Below are 27481 nucleotides of genomic sequence, written 5' to 3' on the forward strand. Positions count from 1 at the left end.
ATGCATGCTTTCGGAGGGACTTTAGGCGCCCGAAAGCATGAGTAAGGGAAGTCCAGGTTCGGCCGCCGAACCTCATGTTCGGCTGCCGAACCTTGCATGCATGCGGAGGCACTTTCGGCCCCCGAACGTGGCCTGGCCAGCCACCTATAAAAGGGGCACTTTGCCGAAATGAGAGAGTTTTCTCCCATTTTCAGCCGCAGCAAGCTTCCGACCTCCCTCTCCCAAATCTTGTGTTTTTCCTTCAATCCCCACCATTTTCTTTGAGTTTTAAGGTTCCACAAAGGTTTTTGAGTGTTTTTAAGCAAGTTTGGAGCTTGGAAGTCTTGGAGCTAAATCCCTCCATTTTCCGAGCTAGGGTCGTTCTTCCTCTCGATCTTCAAGAGGTAAGCTTCGATCTATACTTCTTTTATGTTTTATGAAAGTTTTATGCAAGTTGATGGGGTAGAATGCATGTTTAGGCTTGTTGTTAGGTTTATGTTGCGATTTGAACAATGTATGTTGGAAATGTGTTGTTTGAAGTGTTGTAGTTGGGGTATATTATAGTTTGAGACCCCTAGGTGTGATGTATGATGTGTATGCATGTGTAGAAACAAGTTTATGCATGTTTTGAGGTGTTTTGGAGGCTGTGGACACAAGGAAGCCAAGTTTCTGCCCTTCGGCAGAAACTCAGGTTCGGCCGCCGAAATGACTTTCGGCCGCCGAACCCCCTTGTGGAGGCAGTTTCGGCTGCCGAAGCCTGCCCCCGAAACTCAAGTTTCGTCTCTGTCTGGGAGGTTCGGCCGCCGAAAGTGCCGCCGAACCTGCATGACTTTCGGCTGCAGAGGGACTTTCGGCCGCCGAACCTGCCGCCGAAAGTGCCCTGTTCAGCCATTTCATGCATGTTTTCATGTGATGTTTTCAGGATGTTTTAAGGGGTTTTTGGGGAGTATTTTAGAGTCATGTTCATGTATGTTTGGTCCCTCAGTTGAGTCCACCTGTGTAGGTTCGGACCCGAGGAACCGAGACCCCCAGCAGTGAGCCAGCTGCTTCAGAGTCTCTTCAGAGCTAGCCAGAGGTGAGTGGAATAAACTTTAAGTTCTAAAGCAAATTAATGAAATGTTTTAGCATGATTCACGCATCATGAATGCCATGAGATATATCAGGTTGATTGCATTAGAATTCACGAATATGTTGCATTGCATACTTTGTTGTTGATGTGGATGAATGTTGAATGATCCATTAGCCCTTTTATGTCATGATAGCCTATGTGAGTCCAGGTGTGCCTGCTACGGCTCTACGCCCCTGGCACTATGACTGATTATGGAAGTCCGGGTGTGCCTGCTACGGCTCTACGCCCCCGGCATGTATAAGTAAGAAAGATAGGGGCTAAATGGTGACAAGTTCATCCTTGTTGTGAAATGTTTGTGTTATGGCGCATACATGAAAGCATGATTTAAATTGATATTTTATTATTCTGCTCACTGGGCTCTAGTAGCTCACCCCATTCCCTTTATCCCCAGAGTTGCAGGTACAGGATAGATCGGGAAGTCGGCTAGAGTGAAGTTAAGTCATGTATGTTGTAATAGATAGTAGTGGACATGAACATGATGTAACGAGTATTTATGACCATGTAATGTAATGAATGATTGAGGATTATAGTAGTGCTTGACCTAGAGGTGTGTGAATCCCCATTATGTACAGAGTGTTTAATGAGTAATGATGTTAATGACCATGATTATCCAAGCTGATATGTATGATGATGATACCCCATTGGAGTATTTGATGAGGACTCCAGTGTGGGGTTTATGTATGATTTTGTGCATGCACAGGTTTTGCTTGGATAAGAGAAAAGAAAAATTTTTACAGATCATGTATATGTTGTTATGTATGGGATTCCACAGGTTTACAGGAGGTATGTAGGCTTGCTACGGGTCCCGGCGGCCTTAAGCCGATCTGGATCCTAGCGCCGGTAACGGTCGGATTTCCGGGTCGTTACACCTCGGTTCCTCGGGTCCGAACCTACGCAGGTGGACTCAAATGAGGGACCAAACATACTAGAACATAACTATAAACTACTCCCCAAAAACCCCCTAAAACATCATGAAACAACCATACAAAATCATGCAAAGGAGGCCTGGACAGGGCACTTTCGGCGGCAGGTTCAGCGGCCGAAAGTCCCTCCAGAGCCGAAAGCCAGGCAGGTTCGGCGGCACCTTCGGCGGCCGAAACTCCCAGACAGAGACGAAACTCATGCATGTTCGGCGGCACATTCGGCGGCCGAAACTGCCAGACAGAGACGAAAGTCTCCTTTCGGGGGCAAGCTTCGGCAGCCGAAAGGCTGCCTTCCCAGCCATGTTCGGCAGCCGAAAGTCCTTCGGCTGCCGAACCTGGTTTCTGCCAAAGGGCAGAAACTTGGCTCCCTATGCACATTTCGCCTCCAAACTTATCAAACATGCATCAAACCTATTCTACAACACACAAACACAAGCATACATATTCCTAGGGGCCTCAAACCATCATAAACCCCATCTACAACACACCAAGCATCCACATTGTTCAAGAACACACATTTATACCCATAAACATAACCATAACCTAAACATGCATTCTAACCCATAGATCTACTTAAAACTTACTTAAAACATGCAATGAGCTTAAGATCGGCTCTTACCTCTTGAAGATAGAGAGAGAGACGACCTAAACTCGAAGTTGGGAGAGATTGGGTTCTTGAACCTCCAAGCTCCAAAACTTTGCTCAAAAGCTCAAATCTTCAAAATAAAGTGAAAACAAGTGAAAATCTTGAAAAATCTAGAGGAAAGACTCCAAAGATGGGTGAGGGGCGGCGGAGACTCACCTTGGCCGAAAATGGGGAAAAAGCTCGCCCGTTTTCGGATAAGGGACCCTTTTATAGTGGCTGGCCAGACCACGTTCGGGGGCCGAATGTGCCTCCGCATGCATGCCATGTTCGGCAGCCGAACTTGAGGTTCGGCGGCCGAACCTGGACTTCCTTCACTTATGCTTTCGGGGGCCTAAAGCACACCCGCAACGCATGCATGTTCGGCGGCCGAACCTGAGTTTTCCTCCAATGCTATTTTCATGCAAAAACTCATTTTCTTTCATGCTTAAAACATAAAACACATTAAAACATTTCATAAAAACATGGTTTTACCCTACTAGAGGCTTCCGACATCCGAGATTCCACCGGACGGTAGGAATTCCGATACCGGAGTCTAGCCGGGTATTACATCGGGTGATTTCAAAGATGTGCCGATTTTTTCTTTCGGCAATCCCATTTTGCTGTGGGGTATACAGATAAGTAGTTTGGTGAATGGCCCCATTGTCTCGAAAAAAGGTTTGAAGATGATTGTTGACAAATTCCCCCATTGTCAGGTCGGAGGACTTGAATGGTGCTGTGAAATTGGGTTTTAATCACGCGAAAAAAGTCGCAAAATTTTTCAACCACTTCGTATTTATGTTTTAATAAGTAGATCCAAGTAACACGAGTACAATCATCAATAAAAGTAACAAAGTATCTATAATCATGAGAAACAGTTTCCGAAGGAGGCCCTCGTACATCAAAGTGTATTATTGAGAATGGAGTATCAGATTTATTTGCGAAAATATGATAAGTACTCTTATGACTTTTAGCAAGCACACATGAAGAACAAACAGGGATATCAATGGATTTAAATTCAGGAAACAAATCACGAAGATATTCACTTGAGGGATGGCCAAAGCGCCGGTGCCAGAGCCACAACTATCGGGTTGAAGACCCTTGAGCTAAGTGAGCTGACCTAGTGCTCGAGACCTCCTCCACATAGTACAGTCCATCTTTCTCAAAACCACAACTAGTACTGTGTTCGTATGAATATCCTGCAAAACACAAAAAGAGGATACATGAGTACTTTGCAATTTAACTGCTTGGTGATTTGACTAATAGAGAGTAATTTGCAAGATAAGGATGGTACATATAGGCAGTTGGAGACATTTAAAGTAGGGGTTATAAAAATGATACCACCACCGATGACTAGGAATGAGCCAACGGTAGCGTTTAGGATATTGGATTTAGTGGGTGGAGTTCGGGAAACAATATCTAAAGGATCATTGGTCATAGTGTCTGTGGCTCCTGAATCAAATGCCCAACCACTAGTACTATGCACATTATTAACATGGCCAACTGTCACCGGCGATGGGAAAGTGGGATGTGTTAAATCAAGAGTAATTTAATTTGCTGGTTTCTGGTTTGCATTTTGGCTATTCTGAATTAACATAAAGAGTTTGTGTGGCAGGTCTGCTATTAGATCAGTTACTGCCTAGGATTGATCTCTAGCTAAAAGAATTGGCCATTGCTGTTTCTCGGTTAGAGAAGGTTGGAAAAGGTATTCTGGCAAATGATGATTGCAGGAACAATTGGCTAAACTTTTAGACCAAAACCCGCTCTGATACCATCTAGAATTATAGGAAGAAAAATATTTTTTATTTTCTTGCTTTCTTTGTAATAGAATACAAGGATTATATAGTATAAGATATGATCAATTATGCCTATGATTATGCTATCAATTATCACCTAGAATCATGCTAGGATTATGCTAAATATGGTAATGTTAATCACTGATTAATTATAATTATGGCAGAATACTCTTTCCAACACTAATTGCTACTTGTTATTAACCCAATTAAACAATTACGGATTTAATTGGGTTAATTTGCAATATGTTGTCATCCCAAGAGATTCAATGGGCTCCTTGAATTTCTAAAAGGACAACAATTGAGGTGGTGTTCCTTGAAAACATAAATTAATAGAAAATAGAAATAAGATGAAGAGAATTTAATAACATAATCTCACAACTTGAATAAAACCTCAATTTGGATTAACTTTCAACTGAAAAGAATTATTTAGCCTCTAAGAGCCATAATAAAATTGCAAAACTAAAGAAAAGAAGAAGAAAAAAGAAAAGAAAAGAAGAAGATGGAGAGGAAGTAGGGGGAGGGAGGCGGCGGCAAGAGAGGAGAGGAGGGGGAGAAGAAAATATGTGATCTTAGACTTAATTTTAGGAGCCTTTATATAAGAAAAAAAAAGATAAAATTTAATAATTTAAAATAAACTCTACTACTCTTATCTCATCCCTATCTAATCTGATTGTGTTTGATCCAACTTGAAACTGATCTTATCCTTATTTAGGTGGCAAAATCGGGCTAAGGTGGCAATTATTTTTGAAATCTGGAGCTGTCCATCGCCTTGGGCTTCAGGCTTGCCCAAGGCTGTAACTCCCCAGTTCGAAAATCTTCCATTTCAGCCTCTTTTCGTTTCTTTTCTTAACTTCCGCTCAAAAATCTGTCCAAAATCAAATTTCAAGTAAAAATTAATTATTTATATCAAAATCATAGCAAAATCAAGGAATTTAATAAGACAAAAGTGGTGAATTTTACAACTCATCAGAGGTCCAAGGCCCTGAAATTGAATCTAGTGAAAAATGTGTTGCTTTATATGTGAAAGTACAAGCATCATGTAAGGAAAGTAATAGACGTGGCTACAAGAAGGACTTTATAAAAAAAAGAAGACAAATTTTGTATCTATTGTAACACAGGAGGACATCTTAAGGAATCTTACTTCAAATTGACTGATTACCCTAATTGGTTTAAGGATCTAAAACAAAAGAAAGAAAAACATTAGGCAAATGTAGCAATTCAGGTAGAAACTCCTCTAGAATTAGGTCTTTATGCTCCTGCAAATCAATTGAGTCCTAATCTACAAAATGTTGTACAATAGGAACTCATGAAGATAATAAAAGGCAAATCAATTACTACCCAAGGTGCACACATTAATCTAGCAGAATTTGTAGGTCAATTGTCTAACTTGCAATATAATTTAATAACACTAGTAAAGAAAACTAGATTGTTGATACATGAGCAACCAATCATATGTGTTGTGATCTTGAATTGTTCAACTCAATTGCATCTATACCTTCACATAAACCTATCCACTTACCAAATGCAACCACCCAGCGTTACACATGCTAGAACCATTATCTTGAATAGTAAAATTACCTTGTCAAATGTCCTATATATACCTAGCTTCAAATGTAACCTCCTGTATATCAGTACCTTAGCTTAAGCATCAAAATATCTATAACTTTCCTCCCTAATGAATGCATTTTGTAGGATATGCAGAGTGGGACTATTATTACAGTTGGAAGAGTGAGGGCTAGATTATACATATTGAATTTGGATTGTCATGTGGTTAATCCCTTTTGTAATGCATCATGTTCAAAATTTTCTACTCAATCTTCTATTCTATGGCACTATAGACTTGGTCTGTTTCAAATGCCCACCTAAAACATGTATCAGGAATAAATTTAAATAAGATACATGAATATATATGTACTATATGTCCTTTGTCCAAACAACAAAGAATACATTTTCCAATTAGTTGCATTACTATTGTTTCTCCTTCCAGCTTGTGCATGTTGATTTATGGGGTCCTTATAAGATTAAATCTCTTATTGGGGCTGCATTCATGATTATAATAGTGGATGATTATAGTAGGTATACATGTGATGAGTTGTCAAACTCACTATTTTTTCCATGATTTTGTTATATTCTTGATGATAAAAAAAAGGATTTTTTACTTGGATTTTAATTTTAGATAGGTTTGGAGTTGAAAATGTGAAAAGAAACTAGGATAGACTATTTTAGAGCTATTTTGGACTGAAAGGTTCTACCTTACCCAATGTTGTGACCCATGCTCGATGGACAGATAGTAGAGTTTCAGTTTTGACAGCTGTACATAATTCAAATTATTTCAGATAGGTACAAATACGATCAGATCAAGGATTATGATAATAATAGTAGAATGATTTATTGATTTATTTATTTTTTGAATTTAATGTTTTTTTTATTGTTTGGTTAGGAAAAGCATATATAAAGGACTATTTTAGAAGTAGGAAGAGATCTCTTAATTCATCTCTTCATTCAGCACCTATCTCAATTTCTTCTGCAGCCAAACTACTTTCTTCTCTTCTTTCTTTCTACATATATATATATATATATTTTTTCATTTTTATTATAACTCTTAGTAGGTAAATACTTTTTTTTCTAGTTGAAAATTAATCTAGTTGAGATTTTTATCAAGTTATGAGATCTAATCTTATTTTCTGTTCATCTTAATTTCTGTTTTCATATTTTTCCTATTTCTGAGGAACACCACATCCATTGTTGCCTTTTTAGGTATTCAAGAGGTACATTGAATATCTTAACTAGATAACATATTGCTAATTAACTCAAGTAATTACCTAATTATTTAATTAGGTTAATATAAATAGCAAGTGACATATCTATTTATGTTAAGGAATTGAGTGATTTGGTTTAAATAATTCACTTGTAATTATTAATCAAGTTTGGATTATTCTTTTCTTAATGCGATGAATTAATTAAATCTACACATTTGTTGGAGTTATTAATTAATTAAAAATTAATTTAGCACTTTGCAAATTAATTTAATCTTAAAAAAAATTATGAGATTGGCTTGTTTGAACACTTTAACTAAACAATGAAAAATTAAGTAAATTACCTTTTTGAATTAACTAAACAATAAAAAATTAAGTAAATTACCTTTTTGAATCAATAATCTAACTAATAAAACCTCTTAACTTGGATTAGCTTCAGTTAAGCTTTTAATTAATTGTTTGTTTTATTATTCCATCATACATATTTTATTCTCTCTTAACTTTTCTTGAACCAAAATCTCCAATTGAATTTTCCTTCTTTTCTCTTTTGGTTTCAACAATTCTTTTTTCTGTTTTTTTTATCTAGTTTTTAAAATAAATAAATTTAAGGTCTCTATGGGATCAATACTTATTTATTCTATATACAAGAATTATTGAATTGAAAAGGGGAATCAGTTATAATTGACAGATTCGATGTTCGTTAAATTTTGACACTGGTGCTGGTCCAATAGAATTCAATTTGGTCCAGAAATAGAGAAAACTGCAAAACAGTCGAGGAAAGCACCAAATTGAAAAAATAAGCAAATTCGAGTACCTCTCAACCGACTACCCGAGCATCTGCAAGTGAGAATATTGAAAATTCTGCATCTACAAGGCTGCTCGAAATGCTCAGAAAATTCCAGTAGAGAAGAAGCAATGGCTGAAGAAGAGCAACCACTTTGCATCACCCACCTAGTGCTGAATGCACCATTGGAACCGCGAACAGGTATGATTCACATACTACCCAAGTTTCATGGGCTGGAGAATGAAGACCCATATTGCCATTTGAAAGAATTTTACGTTGTTTGTTCAAGTATAAGACCACAAGGGATAATTGATGAGCAGACTAGGTTAGTAGTTTTTCCTTTTACTTTGGTTGAATCTACTAAAAATTGACTTTATTATTTGCCTCAAAGATCAATTACCACTTGTGCATAAATTAAAGATTTATTTCTAGAAAGATTTTTTTTTTTCAGAAACTAAAGTTTCTTCTATAAGAAAAGAAATTAGTGGAACAAAGCAAAAGAAGAATGAAACATTCTATGAATATTGGAAACGTTATAAGAAATTTATTGCAAGCTGTCCCAGACATGAATCATTCCAAGACAGCTCAACCTTCACTTCTATGAAGGGTTATTACCTTTAGAAAGAAGAATAATTGATGCTGCCAGTGGAAAAACTATTTCAGAGATAGAACCTGAAGACGATAAAAATCTGATCTAAAAAATAGTTGCAAACTCTAGGCAAAGATTATCCTAATTGTATACTTGCCATGGAAAAGGGTATGAAGGGTTATTAACTTTAGAAAGAAGAATAGTTGATGCTGCCAGTGGAAAAACTATTTCAGAGATAGAACCTGAAGATGGTGAAAATCTTATCTAAAAAATGGTTGCAAACTCTACGCAAAGATGATCCTAATTGTATACTTGCCATGGAAAAGGAGCTGCAAGCATTAGAGGAGAATGAGACTTGACAACTCACCACACTACCTGCAGGAAAGAAGTCCGTAGGTTGCAAATGGGCATACAAGGTAAAATACTTGCCTGATGGGAGAATGGATAGATACAAGACCAAATTAGTACGTAGCTAAGGGGTATAATAAATTACTGGGGTTAGACTGCAGATAGTTGTTTACCTATTGCAAAGTTAGTTACTATGGGGATCTTTTTAGCAGTAGTAACAACTAAAGGATGGCCTTTGCACCAGCTTAACATCAATAATTCTTTCCTCTATGGCTTCATAGATGAAGAGCTCTATATGTCTCCTCTTAAAGGCTATTTTAATGTTGCCCCAGAGCAGTTTTGTAAGCTACAAAAGTCTCTCTATAGCCTTAAACTGGCAGGGAGACAATGGAATAAGAAATTCACAACTAAGTTGATAGATTATTAATTTGTACAGTCTACTCATAACCATTGCCTGTTTACAAAGGGATCGGGCTCTAACTTTTCAGCCTTATTAGTGTATATTGATAATTTCTTAGTCTCTAGTGTCTTTAAGAACATGGTCATTGAGATTAAGAAGTATTTGCATGAGCAATTTACAATCAAGGACATGAGCTTTGCTAAATTTTTCCTCAATTTGGAGATAGCATTCTTAAAGATGTTGGCTTACAATGTGCTAATTCTGCCCTTACTTACAAGATTAAAGGAAGGAAACTAATTTCTGACATGGGACAGAAATTAAGTGATCCAAAAGTTTACAGAAGGATGGATGGTAGGTTGTTATACTTAAGCCTCGCAACGCTTGACATTACTTACTCAGTACAACAACTTAGCCAATTTATACAATTAGCTTCTCAACATCACTTGGAGGTTGCACACCATGTCCTTAAATACTTGAAAGGGTGTCCCACCAAAGGCATTTTCTTCTCAACCAAAAGCAATTTATAACTAACAACATACACTGATTCTAATTGGGTTACTTGCTTAATCACTAGATAGTCCATAATTGGATTTTGTGTCTTTCTCAAGTTATCATTAGTCGCTTGAAAGCCAAAGAAACAGTCGATAATGAATGAAAAGTACTGTTTGTGAGCTCAAATGGATCACTTATGCAAGATTTGCAAATTTTTGTCTTTCTTACCTATACTATTGAAGTGTGACAACCAGGCTGTTCTACACATTGCAGCAAATCATGTGTTTCACGAGTGGAATAAACACTTGGAGATAGACTGCCATATGTAATGAGGAATTAATTACAAGTACGGTTCATTGATACAACACATTTCCCTTCCAAGCTTCAATTAGTCGATGTGTTTACAAAGGCTCTTCCTCCCATCACATTTTCTTTCTTGTTGTTCAAGATGGAATTGGTTGATTCCCCACCTACTCCACCTTGAGAGGGGAATATAAAGTGTATTTATTTACAGAAAAGAGAGGGAAAGTAAGTTAGGCTATTAATTTGTTATTGTTGAGCTAGCAAGTTACTTATGCTCTAAAGTTTGTATATAAACAGTTTAACAGGGAACTAAGGATATACAGCTACTTTCTGCTCTCAAAATTCCCATGCTTCTCGTGTGTTCTCTCTGATTTTCTTTTAACTCCTTTGGTTCTTTACAATCTCTTAGATTGTGACACATGTAAATAATAGTCGGTCTAAATTTGGATATGATTCACTCAAGTATTATACTCGAAACCACTTATTGAGGTATCCCAATAGGAATGACACGTTACTCATGGCCATCCTTGCACCAGGGCAGAAAATCTTTAAGTGGATCAACTCTCACTCTTAATACTTATCATAATCTCTACATAAGGGTTTTAGTAAACTTTTTTGTTTCTTCTTTTGGAATCATTGTAATGCTCTGGTGGGACATATTCCTTTGCAATTAGTTGACAAACAATTTATTGATTCAATGTAAAGGAATATTTTTGAAAAACCTATAAAAAAAAAAGGAAGAAAATTGTCCTTTTTGGTTATAAATATATATGAAGCCCACAACTAAAGATGTTTTGTAAATTATATTTGATTTGACTAATTGGAGTATTTGGGTCAATAATGCAGCCATGATAATCCTTATGACTAAACCATCATGTCCTGTATGTATATGTGTATTTATTGACTAATCAAAGCCACTTTGCCTCTAATCAAAGCCACCCAATTAATTCATGTTGATACAATCTGAGTTGGCTTTTCATGTTTCAATTTTGCTTCTTTTCTTGTATTTTTTTTCAAAAAAAAAAATAATGGGTCAAAATTGCTTTTCCGTCAAAATGAGATGTATATTTGTAACAAGTTGTGAGACCAATTAGGGTTTGGAAATTAGGTATCTGATTCTCTTTTTCACTGCAAAAGATGAAATGGAAAAGTTTTCCTTTTTAGTTTTTTGTTTTGTTGTTTTTGGCTTTTGTGTCAAAACGATATGGTTCTTTCATTAAGCTCATGCTTTGTTTGGTTGGATGCAAAGCAAAATCAAATCTACTCGGATTATTACAACTTTTCTCTCTCTCCTTTGCTTTGGCTCCTATGAAAAGAAGTGAAAAGCTAAAATTACGGTGGTCCCAACAATTGAGTTTGAAAGGCAATTATAAGATTATGATTTCTCGTAAGCAGCACCGCCATTAATCCCATGCAAGGTGCTCTCTCTCTACGTTCTTTGATTAACGTGTCATGCATGAACGTCCTGTTACCTTTATAGATTTAATTGTACTAGCTGCTATTTAATTATTAGAGGCTTGGCTACCTAGCTACTCTACTTTTATGACCAACTTTTCTTTCAGGTTTAATATAATTCTGCTTTACTTTTTAAAACCAAATCTTCTTTGAAAATTAAAATAAGGGAAATTTAAGATTTCATTCCTCAATATTTTCATTATTATACAATAATCTCTATATTTTCAAAATTTTATTAAAAATTTCTCTAACTTTTGCCTCTGTTAACCACGGAAATAAACTTGTCTTATATGCTTCTCCTCTCCAAACTTGTCATCTTCTTAACTCGTTAACTTCATGTAATAAGTAAAATTGATTGTGGTTCTGCAGCTAGCTTTGAGTAATCTACAACGTAAGGATTACAAGAAAGGCCATAACGAGAGTCAACATCTCAAGTTATGCAACACATTTCCTTAAAGAAGTCCTTGAAATGCTTGCTGAGACCAAAATAAAAAAGAGAGAGAAAAAGAAAAGAAACGAAAGGAGAAGAAGAAAAAGAAAAAGAAAGAAGGGAAGCCTCCAGGTGTCGTACCATCCACGAAATAGGCCAAAAGTTTTGGCTTTCTCACCATTACATCTTTAGCCTATCCTATCAAAAAAGAGGGAAAAAAAAAAAAAGCAAAGCAAAGGAGATTAAAAAAAAAATACAAACTTCTCATGGCCGAAGATTGATTTTTTTTTTTTTTAATAATTATTGGCGGTTCAGAAACAAACTTTTAAAATCTTTAAAACTCTAACATAGTATTTCGTTGAGTTAAAATATTAGAATATTGTATCTGAGAAAATGGATTATAAAAAAGCTTATTAAGCAATAATTTTAAAAATAATATTTAAGTATTTTAACTGAGTTAAAATATTAGTTAATTAGTAATTGAAAGATCAGATTATAAAAAGTTATTTCTTTTAAAAATTTGAAACCATTATTTGAACTGTTATCCACTTCTAATACTGCTAACATATAGTACAAACAGATATTATCAACTAAGCTAAAAACTACTTATAACTTTTGATTAACTAAGCTAACTGAAACTAATCAATATTTGAACTCGCTCCAAATTTGATTAAAAATTAATTTAAATTACTAGAATCTGTCTCAAACTCGAGTAATGTTCGAATAATATTTGAACTCGTCTAATCTCATATATTTTAATTAATAATTTATATAAAAAAATATTTTTCATTTAATAATTTTTATTTAAAAATTTAATATTTTTAAAAAAATTTTAGTTTTTAATTTTTAGATAAAAACATATAAAAATTATAAATATTATTGTAAAATATATTTTTTATATTAAATTAATTATTTATGTAAATGGATTTAAAAATAAAAACTATATAAATAAAATTCAAACCGCTACGAATATTAATTTTTAAATTCGAATCCGTCACAAATTCAATTACAACTATTATAACTCATCTTTTAGTATTTTGTCCGATCATATATCTGAAAATGTTCAATATGTTGCCATACCTATATTTGAACGGTTATCCACTACTAAAATGTTATTATAAGAGTTAAGATTACCAAATATGATTTTTTTAATCTATTAAAAAAATAAACATTATCTTTATTAATATTATTATTAATATAATTATTTTAAAATTTATAAATAAATTGAAAACTAAAATAATTGTGCAAAGAAGAATAAAATAAAATAATTTATACATATAAATTGTGTAAACTTTCTAAAGTATAATATAATGGATTCTAAATCATGTAAATAAACTAAATTATTCGTAAGTTATTTGAGATTTAATCCGATAAAGTCTTTATCGGACTTAACTCGATAAAAGTTCTATCGAACTTGACTCGATTTCTAAACGAGTTATATTCAAATTTAATTTTTAGGCTTGTTCAAGTTTGAACTCTATAATATTCGACTCATTAAGACTCGTGAGCTCGGCTTGTTTTCGAATTAATGAGCAGACTTGCGAATAGTTTTATGAACAGTCTTATTAAGCAGACTCAGATTAATATCATAAGAAAATTAAACTCAAACTCTACATATATTTTCATGAGTTAAACCTAAATTTTTTAAAGTTTAGCTCTACGTAATTTAATCACATTTTAAAACTTACATATATTCATATTATTAAAATTTAAGAATTTATTATTTATGAATTTGTGAAATTATTTTTTAAATTAAAATTTATTATATATGTAAATAAATTAAATCGTTAGAAATTAAACTCGATAAAAGTTTGACTCGTCTAAACTCATTTACTAAACGAGACAAATTTAAACTTATTAACATTCAGTTCGAATTTGAAATGAGTAAATATCGAGTTCGACTCGAGTTTGAAAAAATTTTAACAAATTAAGTTTGAACTCTTCAAAATTTAATTTGATTCGATTCATTTATACTCTTAATTATATATCATATCAATATCCTATTTCACTGTATTTGTTTTATTGGTCAAGGAGTAACACATGATTATATAAATTAGAAAAGATACTCCATAGAATTTGATAAGAGAGCGAACGGAAATGAACCAAGAATGCCAAGCAATCCCCTTCCTCATGTGTTTCAAGTTTTCAATGGAAAAAGGCACCAATTTACTTTGTTTTTAGTAACACTCTTGCCATTTAAAAGTAAAATAATAAATAAAACTAATAAACAAGTAAGATAATAATAAATGATAAAAAGGGAAAAAAATTTGGAAAAATAGATTAATTATCCTCCCATTAAGACGGGATCGATATAGATGAAAGACAGGAATTGATTTTTTTTTTAAAAAAAAAAAGAAAATGAGGATATCAATATAGATTTTTAATAAAAAAAAAAAAAAAAGAACTCTTGTAAATTGTCGTAATATAGAAATGGCAGACAAAGAGTGGCGATAGGATTACAATGTCAACAGGAAATTGAAATTTACGCTGACGTCAAACATTTAATAATGCTTTGCTTTTTTTTTTTCATAACTTACTTTATACAAAATAAATAGTTATTTTCTTAAATAATTTAAATCAGCCGCTATTTAAGCCCTTCAACTCGCAACTGAACCCAAAAGAGAAAGAAAAGAGAGTTGCACAGCAACAGAGCTAGAGAGAGAAAAAGAAAGTAACGAAGAGAGATGAGCTATCGGAGACTTGCAAGAAACAAATAAACTTGAAACTTAGTCCGGCGGCGATAACGATGATGATAGCATACATAGAGAGATTCATCCACGAGAACGACACGGAATCTAGACAAGGTGACGACCTCTCCAACATATGCCAGTCTCTAGACCTCCAAGGCACCATCGACTACGTGGCTACCGGAATAGCTGCTAAAGATTTCGGTGGCTTATATTCTTTTAACCCATTAGCTATAATTAGGCCTGCCGGAGCCGATGACATAGCTATGGCGGTGAAAGCAGCTTGTCGATCACCCAATCTGACTGTCGCTGCAAGGGGTAACGGCCACTCAATCAACGGCCAGGCGATGGCCGAAGGTGGTCTGGTCATAGACATGAGGGCCACTGGAGAAAACCACTTCAAGATAGTGACAATGAATGGAGAAATGTTCGCTGATGTCTCCGGAGGGGCATTATGGGAAGATGTGCTAAAACGATGCGTTAATCTTGCTCCCAGATCGTGGACTGATTATCTGGGTCTTACCGTAGGTGGAACGTTATCTAACGCCGGCGTTAGTGGGCAAGCCTTCCGTTACGGACCACAATCGTCAAACGTGACGGAATTAGACGTGGTAACGGGAAAAGGTGACATATTGACTTGCTCTGAAACAGAAAATTCTGAACTCTTCTTTGGAGCCTTGGGTGGTCTTGGTCAATTCGGTATCATTACCAGAGCTAGGGTGAAGTTGCAGTCAACGCCGGACATGGTGAACATTTATTTATTTATTTATTTATAAATTTTCTTTCGACTCTTAATTAATCACTCTACTTTCTTCTTTGTGTTTTATTATGTTTTTTTATTAATTTATTATTGTTGTTGTTGTGATTAGGTAAGGTGGATAAGGGTGGTGTATTCCGAGTTCGAAGACTTCACCCATGACGCAGAGTGGCTAGTCAATCGTCCAGACGGCGTGTCGTTTGATTACGTTGAAGGGTTCGTGTTCGTGAACAGTGATGATCCAGTAAATGGGTGGTGTACTGTGCCCTTGGACCCAAGCCAGCGGTTTGACCAGACTGCCATTCCTCCAACCGCTGGCTATGTTCTTTACTGCCTTGAAGTGGCTTTACACTATCAAAACAGCGACCACCGATCGGCGGTTGATATGGTAACTAAATTCACCAATCACATTATCTCTTTCATTATTATTATTATTATTATTACTATTATATAATGATGTTCCTTTTGGCCTTTCCAAAATGACGTAAATGACCATGATTAACTAGGCTTCTATTCGTGTAGGTTGTGAACAGCTTGCTTGGACGGCTACGATTTGCGAAGGATTTGAAGTTTCAAGTGGACGTCGCTTACGTGGAATTTCTATTGCGTCTGAAGCGAGTGGAGGAGCACGCTAGAGCCAACGGGACATGGGACTCTCCCCATCCTTGGCTCAACATGTTTATATCAAAGAGAGATATTGCTGACTTTGATCGGATGGTGTTCAAGAAATTATTGAAGGAAGGCGTCGGTGGGCCCATGCTGGTCTACCCACTGCTGCGAAGCAAGTAAGTAACGCCCCCACCATAGGTTTGTAGTTTTCTTTTCCCCATTCATTGGACCCCAGCATCATAAATTCAGTTTGTTATTATTGTTCCCCGCAGTCATCCACGTGTTAGCTAAATAGGCTCTCAGGTTTCTCCTATGAAATTGACGAGGTTTAAACTAGCAGCCTCTCGTTTCAACACGTGTCTAGCATACCATGTCATGTAGGGCACACAAGCATTTGTCACCTTTAGAATGTGCATGTGTATGTCTATCAGCATATGACCCGAGTCCTCATCGTCTCATTTTAGATCGGGTAAGTCAGGAGCACTACGTCTTGTGTGCGCCAAGGAGCAGGCAATCAAAGCCGTAAAATTTTATAATACTTATAGGTACAGATTAACCTCTTTACGTCAGCTTAGCTTATAAGCAAAACGGAGAAATTCTAGAAATTAGTACCTTGTGGGACAAAGATACGGTGGAGCCCACATTTTGAAATTATCATAATCTGTTGAGATCTATCGGTTTAATTTGTTGGCAAGGCATTAGGTATTAGGTCTAACCATGAAACCAGGGGTATAACCGTAAATATACATGCTAACTGGGTCAGAAGTGCAAAAAGAGAAGGGCATCTGTGTCATTGTCAGTCATGCCGTTGGAGAAAACGACAAGGAGATTTATTGGCCAGCCCACCCTACCATGACACCATAATTTGTCTGGGCTCCAACAAGAAAGGATTTTTTTGGATCCTCTTTGCCGAAACTACCCTTGTAAGGGGCACCTCCTAACATTCTAAAGCCCGCAACGAGGTGCTGAGAAGTTGGCCTGAAAAGGGTAGAAAATATATGTGAGAAATCTTTCAAAGGAAATTAATTTGGATTCGTTTTGCTCGATATCATATAAAGAAGATAAAATCTTCTTGCCTTTTGATGTCCTTAGTTGAAAATAGAAGTGGTGGATATAGTGGCTTTTACTGAAAAGATCGACGTCCTTTTTCTAGGGAAAAGAAAAGAAAAATTTTATGGTTCAAGTTCGTTTCAAGAAGATATGATGGTATGGCTTTCGCCCAAGTTCTCGACATGTGACACATGGTTTCAGTTCAGTGGCTCAGTCACATTATATCAATCACCCATCCTCCCCATTGTTCTTTTTCTTTTTCGTATCCCATGGAATCCTATGTCCAATAGTGATGGGGCTTGGATTTCGAGTAAGCTTTGGTTTCAAATGCATACATGTCAACAGAGAAAATTCTTATCCAAATTGAATTTGTAGTATAAAACGAAAGTAAGATTCATATAAAATTTCACACTTTTACACTATAAATGCATATAGATTCGATATAAATAATTTTTTTTTTACATGAACATAAATAATTTCCATTATTTTTATATTGAACTAATAAATAAATCCCAAATCTTTGGTTATACAAGAGATTATATGTGTTCCTAGTGTTGTTGTGTATCAGGTGGGATGATCGGACGTCTGTGATGATACCAGCCGAAGGTGAAATATTCTACATAGTGGCATTACTCCGATTCACTCCACCATACTCAAAGGACCCTTGTGTTGAAAAGTTGGTATCTCAAAATCAAGAGATTGTCCAACTTTGCATGAAGGAGGGTTTTGATTTTAAACTATATCTTCCTCATTACAAATCTCAAGAGGACTGGAAACGGCACTTTGGAAATAAATGGTTAAGATTTGACAAAAACAAGGCCAATTTTGATCCCATGGCCATCCTTGCACCAGGGCAGAAAATCTTTAAGAGGATCAACTCTCACTCCTAGTACTTATCATAATCTCTATATAAGAGCTTTTAGAGAACAGTAAATTTTTTTTGTTTCTTCTCTTGGAATCATTTTAATGCAAGCTGGTTAATTAGTACTGGTGGGACATGCAACTTTGCAATTACTTGACAAACAACATATTGATTCAATGTAAAGGAATATTTTTTAAAAACGAAAAGAAAAAAAGGAAGAAAATAATCCTTTTTGGTTATATATATATATATATATTTGATTTGACTAATTGGAGTATTTGGGCCAATAATGCAGCCATGGCTAAACCATCATGTCCTATGTGTATATGTGTATCCATTAACAAAGGCTGAAATGGGTGTCTTTATCATGCAACTACTTGCTTCTAATCAAAACCACCCAATTAATTCATGTTGATAGAATCTGAGTTGGCTTTTCATGTTTCAGTTCCAGCAGGATTTTGCTTCTTTTCTTTGTTTTTTTTCTTTGAATAATAATTACTATAATTATTGCAAGTTGCAATTACAATGGACCAACACTGTTTTTTCGTCAAAATTAGATGAATATTTATAACAAGTTGTGAGACCAATTAGGATTTGGAAATTAGGTATCTGATTCTCTTTTCCATTGCAAAAGATGAAATGGAAAAGTTTTCCTTTTTAGTTTTTTGTTTTGTTGTTTTTGCCTTTTGTGTCAAAACGATGTGGTTCTTTCATTAAGCTCATGCTTTGTTTGGTTGGATGCAAAACAAAATCAAATCTACTCGGATTATTACAACTTTTCTCTCTCTCCTTTGCTTTGGCTCCTATGAAAAGAAGTGAAAAGCTAAAATTACGGTGGTCGCAATTATAAGATTATGATTTCTCGTAAGCAGCACCGCCATTAATCCCATGCAAAGTGCTCTCTCTACGTTCTTTGATTAACTTGTCATGCATGAACGTCTTTCTTACCTTTATAGATTTAATTGTACTAGCTGCTATTTAATTATTAGAGGCTTACATAAGTCCTTCATCCAAATTTTCCTCTGTTTTTCTAAAGGAACATAAAGAAAATGCTCTTACGTACTTCTCAGCTTATCTCCAAACCAAAATAAAAAGAGAGAGAAAAAGAAACAAATGAAACAAGGAGAAGAAAAAGAAAAAGAAAGATAGGAAGGTATCGTACCATCCACGATATAGGGAAAATAATGTTTTTTTTAGTAATAACTGGTCCATTTTCGTCATGGAACACCAAAGAAACTTTCGGCAATATTTTGCTTTTAGGAATTTGTTACCTTTGTGGCTCAAAGAAGTGTTTATGTTATTAAGCATCAATGGAGGAACATGCTGCACTACTCAGGTTTCATTAATAAAAAATCATTTGCCATACTTAAGAGATCTAAGGCTCCAACAAAAAATAATTAACGTTTGTTTCACCAAAAATATTTTTTATATTTCAACAGAAAATGATTTTCTAGTCAATGGAAAAATTAAATTATTTTAAAGAAAATTACTTACATTGTTTTTAAAAAAAAAATCATTTTTTACGCTTTAAAATTCTTATTAAAATCTCTCTGTATAAATTTATTAATATATTTTATTTTTTAAATTAAAATTAAATAATAAAAAATAAATTATCCTGTTAAAAAATATTTTTTATAAAAAATATTTTTTAAATACAAATTATTTTCTGCGGACAAATGAAGTCTTATACTATATTTTTAACTTTAAAAAACCACCGAATAGGTAAGAAGCATCAATACATTAATAAAAGAAAAAAAAATAAGAACTCACGAAGGAGAGAAAAATGAAATCCCATAAAAGAAGATAAGAACTGCAAAATAAAAAGAGATGAATCCAAAATTAGACCCAAAAAAATCAAATTCATTAACAACAACTTTTAAATAACAAATTGATAGAAATTGAATGAAAAGAATATATGATTGATGGAGGCAAAAATTATTCAGAATATTAAGAACGGATTTATAAGTCATGGCAATACCAAAAAAGGACGAAATTATAAGCCTTCTTTATAATAATTATGAACTTTCTTATTTTTTAGTAGAATTATTATTTAATTTCTAAATTTTATATATCAATATTTAGACTGATATATAACCCATAACATTTTACTTTGAACAAATATTTTATTTAATTAATTTAAAATTTATAAGACTAATTAAAATAAAAAAATCTCTAATAATTTTTATTTAAACCGTATTTACATGAATTCGTAATCTAAACATATAAAATTATTTTATATGAATGCATCATATATTCATATTATACAATTCGCATAAACCTGAAAGTAAGTATTTTTTTTGGGTAATGCTAAGGTGATTTAAATAAATCAGAAGTGAAGTGAGAAGTTATGGTGGAGGTAAATAATAGTATTAGCCAGTACAGCAACATGCAAGAAATGTTAAAAAAAAATAATAATAATAATAAAAAATTGGAGTAATGAGGGGATCTAGAGCTTTCGTAAGGAACCTGTAGTGTTAATATTGCAACTGCATATACTGTATAATAAATCTACTAATTTAAATTGTAATTATAAATCAATATTAATGATTTGAGAACACAATATTTAATTTTATTATTATAGTATAAAATAATAGTTTATTTAATTTTTTCGATAAATAAAAATAATTACTAAAATTGTAATTTTGTTAAACATTATATTGCAGTGGTTTGATTTTTTTAAAAGACTTGAAAATCATATTTTATTTTGTATACTCTTAAACTCTGCTGTTAATATTTTGTTAGCAAGAATTGTTTATCTCTCCTATTTGTGAGTTCATCAACCACAGAAGACGTGCCTCATTTCCTGCTCTACCTATTTATTCAAGTGAGAATTTTGATTTTTGGACCGTAAAAATGACAGCATATTTTAGAGCTCATGACTTGTGGGATGTGATAGATACTTGGAAAAGTTTCGGCACCTTTGTCACCAAATCCAACCTTGGCAGTGATGAAAGTGTCAAGAAATACTAGGCTTTAACTTTTGTTGAGACATGGAGTTTAATTATATTATAAACTGTATATCATATTCTACGGTTGCAAATTCAATCGATAGAAATTTTTTGAAAGCTATTTGTCGTTTTTGAAATTTTTCTAGACATATAAATATATAATAATTTTTTGTGTATTCTATTTTTGAAAATTCAGAGAAAAAGAAAATTCTAACTATTATAAACATAGCCAAATTAGTTAGTTAAATTAAATCTATGTGTTAGTTTTTTTTAAAGAAGAGTTTCAAGGGAATGAGATTGTAAAATCAGTAAAATAATTTAGTCTTAGTCTTAAAAGAAAATTTGAGATGATCAAAATGAAGGATGGTGAGTCCGTAAAAGAACCACTACATATTTATTGCAGTATGTAAAAACTTAAATCTTAAAAGTGCTAAACAAAACTTAAGTTGAAATTGATGTTGCCACGTAGGGATGGCAGGCGGGCGGGTTTTCGCGGGTACCCGATCCGCCCAAACCCTATTAGGACGGATTTGAGTATTTACAAAACGGATTTGGACGGATTCGGATTTGAAAAATTTTACCCGTCTCGGATTCGGGTAGGGTTCGGGGTTAGGTGATCGGATACCCGTTACCCGAACCCGATTAGCTATACTTCAAAACTAACCCTAAATTCCCTTATCCCTAATTCATTTTCTCATTTTACTCGAGCTTCTGCCTCTCTCCCCCCTTCCCTTCCCATAATTTCCAATCGACACCTCTCCCCCACTTCACTGCCGGCAGCCCAGTCGGCACCGGCGACATCTCCTTTCTCTCCCTGGGGACGATAAATCTTCTATCTCTCCAGTCGGCGATATCTCCTTTTCTCTCTCCAGTCGGCGATATCTCCTTTTCTCTCTCCAGTCGGCGATATCTCCTTTTCTCTCTCCAGTCGGCGATATCTCCTTTTCTCTCTCCAGTCGGCGATATCTCCTTCTCTCTCTCCAGTCGGCGATATCTCCTTCTCTCTCTCCAGTCGGCGATATCTCTCACTTCCCAGTCAACGCCTCTCTCCCCCACTTCCGGTCAGCGATATCTCCTTCTCTCTCTCATCTACTCGTTCCTCTCTCCTCCACTTCACTGACGACTGGAGACAACCCGTGCCTCTCCCCAATCGGCGTCAGCAACATCTTCTTTTACTGAAATCTCTTCGGGTATGTTAACTTCATTTTTTTATACTGCATAAACACATCAAAGATACATAGAAATAGTTTTTTAGAATTTATAGACTATTAATCTAATTATTTAGATATTGTTAAAAAATCTAACTATTTGCTATTTGGTTACTGTTGATTGTTAGAATTTATGGACTATTAATCTGATTTATGGACTAAAAATTGCTATTAAAGATTTTTTAGAATTTATAGACTATTAACCTGATTATTTAGATATTGTTAAAAAATCTAACTATTTGCTATTTGGTTACTGTTGATTGTTAGAATTTATGGACTATTAATCTGATTTATGGACTAAAAGTTGCTATTAAAGATTTTTAGAATTTATAGACTATTAATCTGATTATTTAGATATTGTTAAAAAATCTAACTATTTGCTATTTGGTTACTGTTGATTGTTAGAATTTATGGACTATTAATCTGATTTATGGACTAAAAGTTGCTATTAAAGATTTTTAGAATTTATAGACTATTAATCTGATTATTTAGATATTGTTAAAAAATCTAACTATTTGCTATTTGGTTACTGTTGATTGTTAGAATTTATGGACTATTAATCTGATTTATGGACTAAAAGTTGCTATTAAAGATTTTTAGAATTTATGGACTATTAATCTGATGATCTGATTATTTGCTATTTGGTCACTGTTAATCTGATTGTTAACTAGGTGAACTTTAGTGGTTATTTTAGTTTGTGGTTATGTATTGATTTGAATAAATTTATATGTTGATTAAGTTACTATATTTGTTCTTATGGTTATGTATTGTTTGCTAATACATGTTATTGTTCTTCATATTTAGGATATTTAAAATGTCAACGATTAATAATTCCGAAGATGTAGCGAGTTGTAAAGCTACTACTGTTTCTCAACCTTCTTCAACCACTCAGCCCGCTAATAGTTCCACCCATTCTCAATTGGAGCCATCTACACCAATCAATCCCTCTCATTCATTGCCAGCCGCTTCAAATCCAACTGTAAGTCTTCCTCCAATTAGCAATTTGGGAAAGAAAAGGAAGATGACATCAACTGTTTGGGATCATTTTGAAAAAGTCCATCATAGTGGGAATGATTGGGCAATTTGTAGTTATTGTAAAACAAGCCTCAAAGCTAATAGCAAAAATGAGACTAAGTCTTTGCACAATCATATAGAGAAATGTGCAAAGAAAGGCAATCAAGACATAGTCAAATGTCTAGAAAAGCAAAAGCAGATTTCTATGGATATAAGAAATGATGGAAAAGTGCATTTTGGAAACTTTACATTTGATCAAGAAAAATCAAGAAGGGAGTTAGCATGTGCCATTATATTACATGAGTATCCACTTTCCATTACTGACCATGTGGGATTTAGAAAGTTTGTTGCCAGCCTTCAACCACTCTTCAAAATGGTTTCTCGAAATAGCATTAAGAAAGATATTTTGAATATCTACGATGTTGAGTTTAATAAATTATACAAATCTTTGGAGAAACTCAAGAGTCGAATAGCAATCACTACTGATATGTGGACATTAAATCAAAAGAAAGGCTACATGTCTATCACAGCACATTATATTGATGACTTTTGGGTGCTACAAAATCGGATTTTGCGGTAAATTTCTTATCTCTCTATCTTTGTTATTATGAAGATTTGTGTTCAATAAGATTTAAATTGATGGATTATTAATTTTTTTCTTATTTTTATTATATAGATTTGTGTATGTCCCAACACCTCATACTAAGGAGGAGCTTGCCAAATATCTAATGGAGGCTTTTAGCAAGTGGAATATAGAGACCAAAATTTCTACAATCACTGTAGACAATTGCTCTACTAATGATGGTATGGTTTCTATTGTTGTTGATAAATTGTTTGGTGATCTTTTATGTGATGGGGCTGTATTGCATATGAGGTGTTGTGCACATATTTTAAATCTTGTTGTTAAGGATGGGTTGGCCACTATTGAGAGTTCACTTTCAAGGATTAGGGATAGTGTAGTATTTTGGGTAGCTTCTCCTCAACGAGTAGAAAAATTTGAAGAAATGGCTAGACAATTGAAGATTACTTGTACAAAAAAGTTGAGTTTAGATTGTAAAACAAGATGGAACTCAACATATCATATGCTTCAAACTGCAATTGAGTACAAAGATGTTTTTTCTAGATTGAAAATTAGGGAAAAAAGTTACAAGGATGTGCCTACTTATGATGATTGGGAAATGGCAAAAAGAGTTGCAGAAAAATTAGAAACTTTTCATAGCATCACTGAAATATTTTCTGGGAGGAAATATCCAACTTCTAATTGCTTTTTCATTTCGATTTGCCAATTGCGAAATTCAATAATGGAATGGATGAGTTCTGATGATGATGTTATAAAGTCAATGTCTGCTAGAATGTTTGAAAAATTTGAAAAATATTGGAGTGTGGTTCACATTGTTTTGGCTGTTGCTGTCATATTGGATCCACGGTACAAGATAAAAGTGGTGGAATACTATTTTCCAATGATTTATGGTGATAATGCATCGAATGAGATTGAGCAAGTTAAGGTTACTTGTTACAACTTACTTAATGATTACCAATCTCGAGCTTTCAAGCCAAAATCTCAAAGTTCATCTTCAGTTCCACCTATTTCAATTTCAGAAAATCAAGGTTCTTTGAAGAAAGACTTCAGTAATCTAGTTGCATTTCTTAACTCTTCTTCCACTAGTGTTCATGTGAAGTCTGAATTAGATCATTATCTTGAAGAGCCTGTTTTGCCATGGATGCAAGAATTTGATATTCTTAATTGGTGGAAGACAAATGGGATAAAATACTAGAGGTTTTTTGGTTGTACCTGTGTCTTCAGTTGCATCTGAGTTTGCTTTTAGTACAGGAGGTAGAGTTGTTAGTATTTATAGAAGTAGACTCCATGAAGATACTTTGGAAGCATTGATGTGCTCACAAAATTGGTTATGGTCAGAAATTGAAGGTAATTACAACAATAAACTCTTATTTTTATTTTTATTTTATTTTATTTTAATGTAAAGCTAATAAATGTTAATAATTTTTTCTATATTACTATGTAGCTGGTTGTTCAAATGAGAGTAAATCTTGTTTATGGGATGCTGAGGATGATGTGAATTAAATCATGCATTTCACAATTTTAATATGTAAGTTTGATTTTTATTTCTTTTTTTATTTCATTATTTTTTATGATAATGTGTATTATTTTGCAACTGTGGTATTCTAATTTTTCTGTATTTGTTTTTTTGAAGTTTTTCAAGCACAATTTGATGTTGGAGATTGAAATGACCGATTAAATATATTTTATGTTCAATCAATGTAGTTTAATGAACTTTTGGAACATTTCATTTGTTCAAAATGTTATGTTGGATAGATAATTGATTAATGGTTGTGTTATGATAAATTTGTAATATATTTATTTACTTTTAGTATATTTAAATTTCCTAATTCAAACTTGTTATTTGGGTTATAATATGTGAATTTTTAATTTTTTATCATTGAATTGAATTATAAAAATAGGGAGCTTGTTATTTGGGTTATAATATGTAAATTTTTAATTTTTTATCATTGAATTGAATTATAAAAATCGGGTTCGGTCGGGTTCGGGTAGTGTGCGGGTATTGCTAAACGAATTTGGAACGGGTACGGGTAGTAAAATTAAAGCACTAAACGGGTTTGGGACGGGTTTGAGAATTTTATATATAATCGGGTTCGGATTTGGGTACTCCCAATTTCGCGGGTACCCTACCCGTTGCCATCCCTAATTGCTAGATATTTTTTTGCTGTACCTGTGTCTTCAGTTGCATCTGAGTTTGCTTTTAGTACTGGAGGTAGAGTTGTTAGTATTCATAGAAGTAGACTCCATGAAGATACTTTGGAAGCATTGATGTGCTCACAAAATTGGTTATGGTCAGAAATTGAAGGTAATTACAACAATAAACTCTTATTTTTATTTTTATTTTATTTTATTTTAATGTAAAGCTAATAAATTTTAATAATTTTTTCTATATTACTATGTAGCTGGTTGTTCAAATGAGAGTAAATCTTGTTTATGGGATGCTGAGGATGATGTGAATTAAATCATGCATTTCACAATTTTAATATGTAAGTTTGATTTTTATTTCTTTTTTTATTTCATTATTTTTTATGATAATGTGTATTATTTTGCAACTGTGGTATTCTAATTTTTCTGTATTTGTTTTTTTGAAGCTTTTCAAGCACAATTTGATGTTGGAGATTGAAATGACCAATTAAATATATTTTATGTTCAATCAATGTAGTTTAATGAACTTTTGGAACATTTCATTTGTTCAAAATGTTATGTTGGATAGATAATTGATTAATGATTGTGTTATGATAAATTTGTAATATATTTATTTACTTTTAGTATATTTAAATTTTCTAATTCAAGCTTGTTATTTGGGTTATAATATGTAAATTTTTAATTTTTTATCATTGAATTGAATTATAAAAATCGGGTTCGGTCGGGTTCGGGTAGTGTGCGGGTATTGCTAAACGGATTTGAAACGGGTACGGGTAGTAAAATTAAAGCACTAAACGGGTTTGGGACGGGTTTGAGAATTTTATATATAATCGGGTTCGGATTTGGGTACTCCCAATTTCGCGAGTACCCTACCCGTTGCCATCCCTATTGCCACGAGTTATGATTTTTTTTGTCAATTAATGAAATTGAATTGACTAAAATGTTAAATTACTCCTGAATTATGCAGTGAGAGTTAAAAATATAAAATTTCATTTTTAGTCTAGATTTATCTGTAAATAATTATTAAATGGCCAAATAGATCCGATAAAATTAAATTGACTAAAAAAGCATACCTTACACTTTTAAATGCCAGTAATAGCCTTATTTGATTTTTTAATAATAATTTAGAGATAAATTTGGATCAAAGAATATAATTTGGCATTTTTTTAATCCCCTATATGTAAATTTAGTTTTTTAACCAAATTAAATTAAGGAATTAGCAATCAAAATTTTAGTTTCAATCTTTGAAACTTTAATTGATTTAGAGTCACCGATAGTTAAAATTAAATTACGATATAAACAACTTCTCGCGTCTTCTAAAGGGTATAAAAGGCAACTAAATTATGAAAAATTGTATAAATGTTAAAAAATTTTGATAAAATAAATTCAATTTAGATCTGCTTAACAAGATTGGCTAATCCAATAATTCAATGTCTAAGTCAATAATGGTAGCTATAAAAACTAATAATCAAAGATTGAGAATAGAATCTAATCCTCTAATTATAGGTGTGGAATAGAATTAGGATCCTAATTTTCTTATAGATAAGAATTTATAATTATAATTAATGTCCATACTCATTGAGTAGAATATCCACCCCTGTTCAATTTTTTTTTT

General features: G+C 33.6%; 1 protein-coding gene and 1 long non-coding RNA gene across 2 annotated transcripts; both read left to right on the forward strand.

The window, feature by feature from the left end:
* Positions 1-14604: 14604 nt before the first annotated feature.
* Positions 14605-18210, forward strand: LOC110610430 (cytokinin dehydrogenase 7). Its single transcript, XM_021750348.2, has 4 exons — positions 14605-15439; positions 15563-15838; positions 15973-16235; positions 17678-18210. Exons 1-4 carry the CDS (start codon positions 14753-14755, stop codon positions 17997-17999), a joined length of 1548 nt encoding a protein of 515 aa, XP_021606040.1. The 5' UTR covers positions 14605-14752; the 3' UTR covers positions 18000-18210.
* A 7682-nt stretch (positions 18211-25892) lies between these two features.
* Positions 25893-26448, forward strand: LOC110610419. The gene is made up of 3 exons (XR_002487214.2): positions 25893-26026; positions 26124-26207; positions 26313-26448. It is a non-coding gene; the product is annotated as an uncharacterized LOC110610419 (long non-coding RNA).
* Positions 26449-27481: the final 1033 nt, after the last annotated feature.

The sequence above is a fragment of the Manihot esculenta genome, chromosome 3 (assembly GCF_001659605.2).
Source record: "Manihot esculenta cultivar AM560-2 chromosome 3, M.esculenta_v8, whole genome shotgun sequence".
In the NCBI taxonomy this organism is placed as follows: domain Eukaryota; kingdom Viridiplantae; phylum Streptophyta; class Magnoliopsida; order Malpighiales; family Euphorbiaceae; genus Manihot; species Manihot esculenta.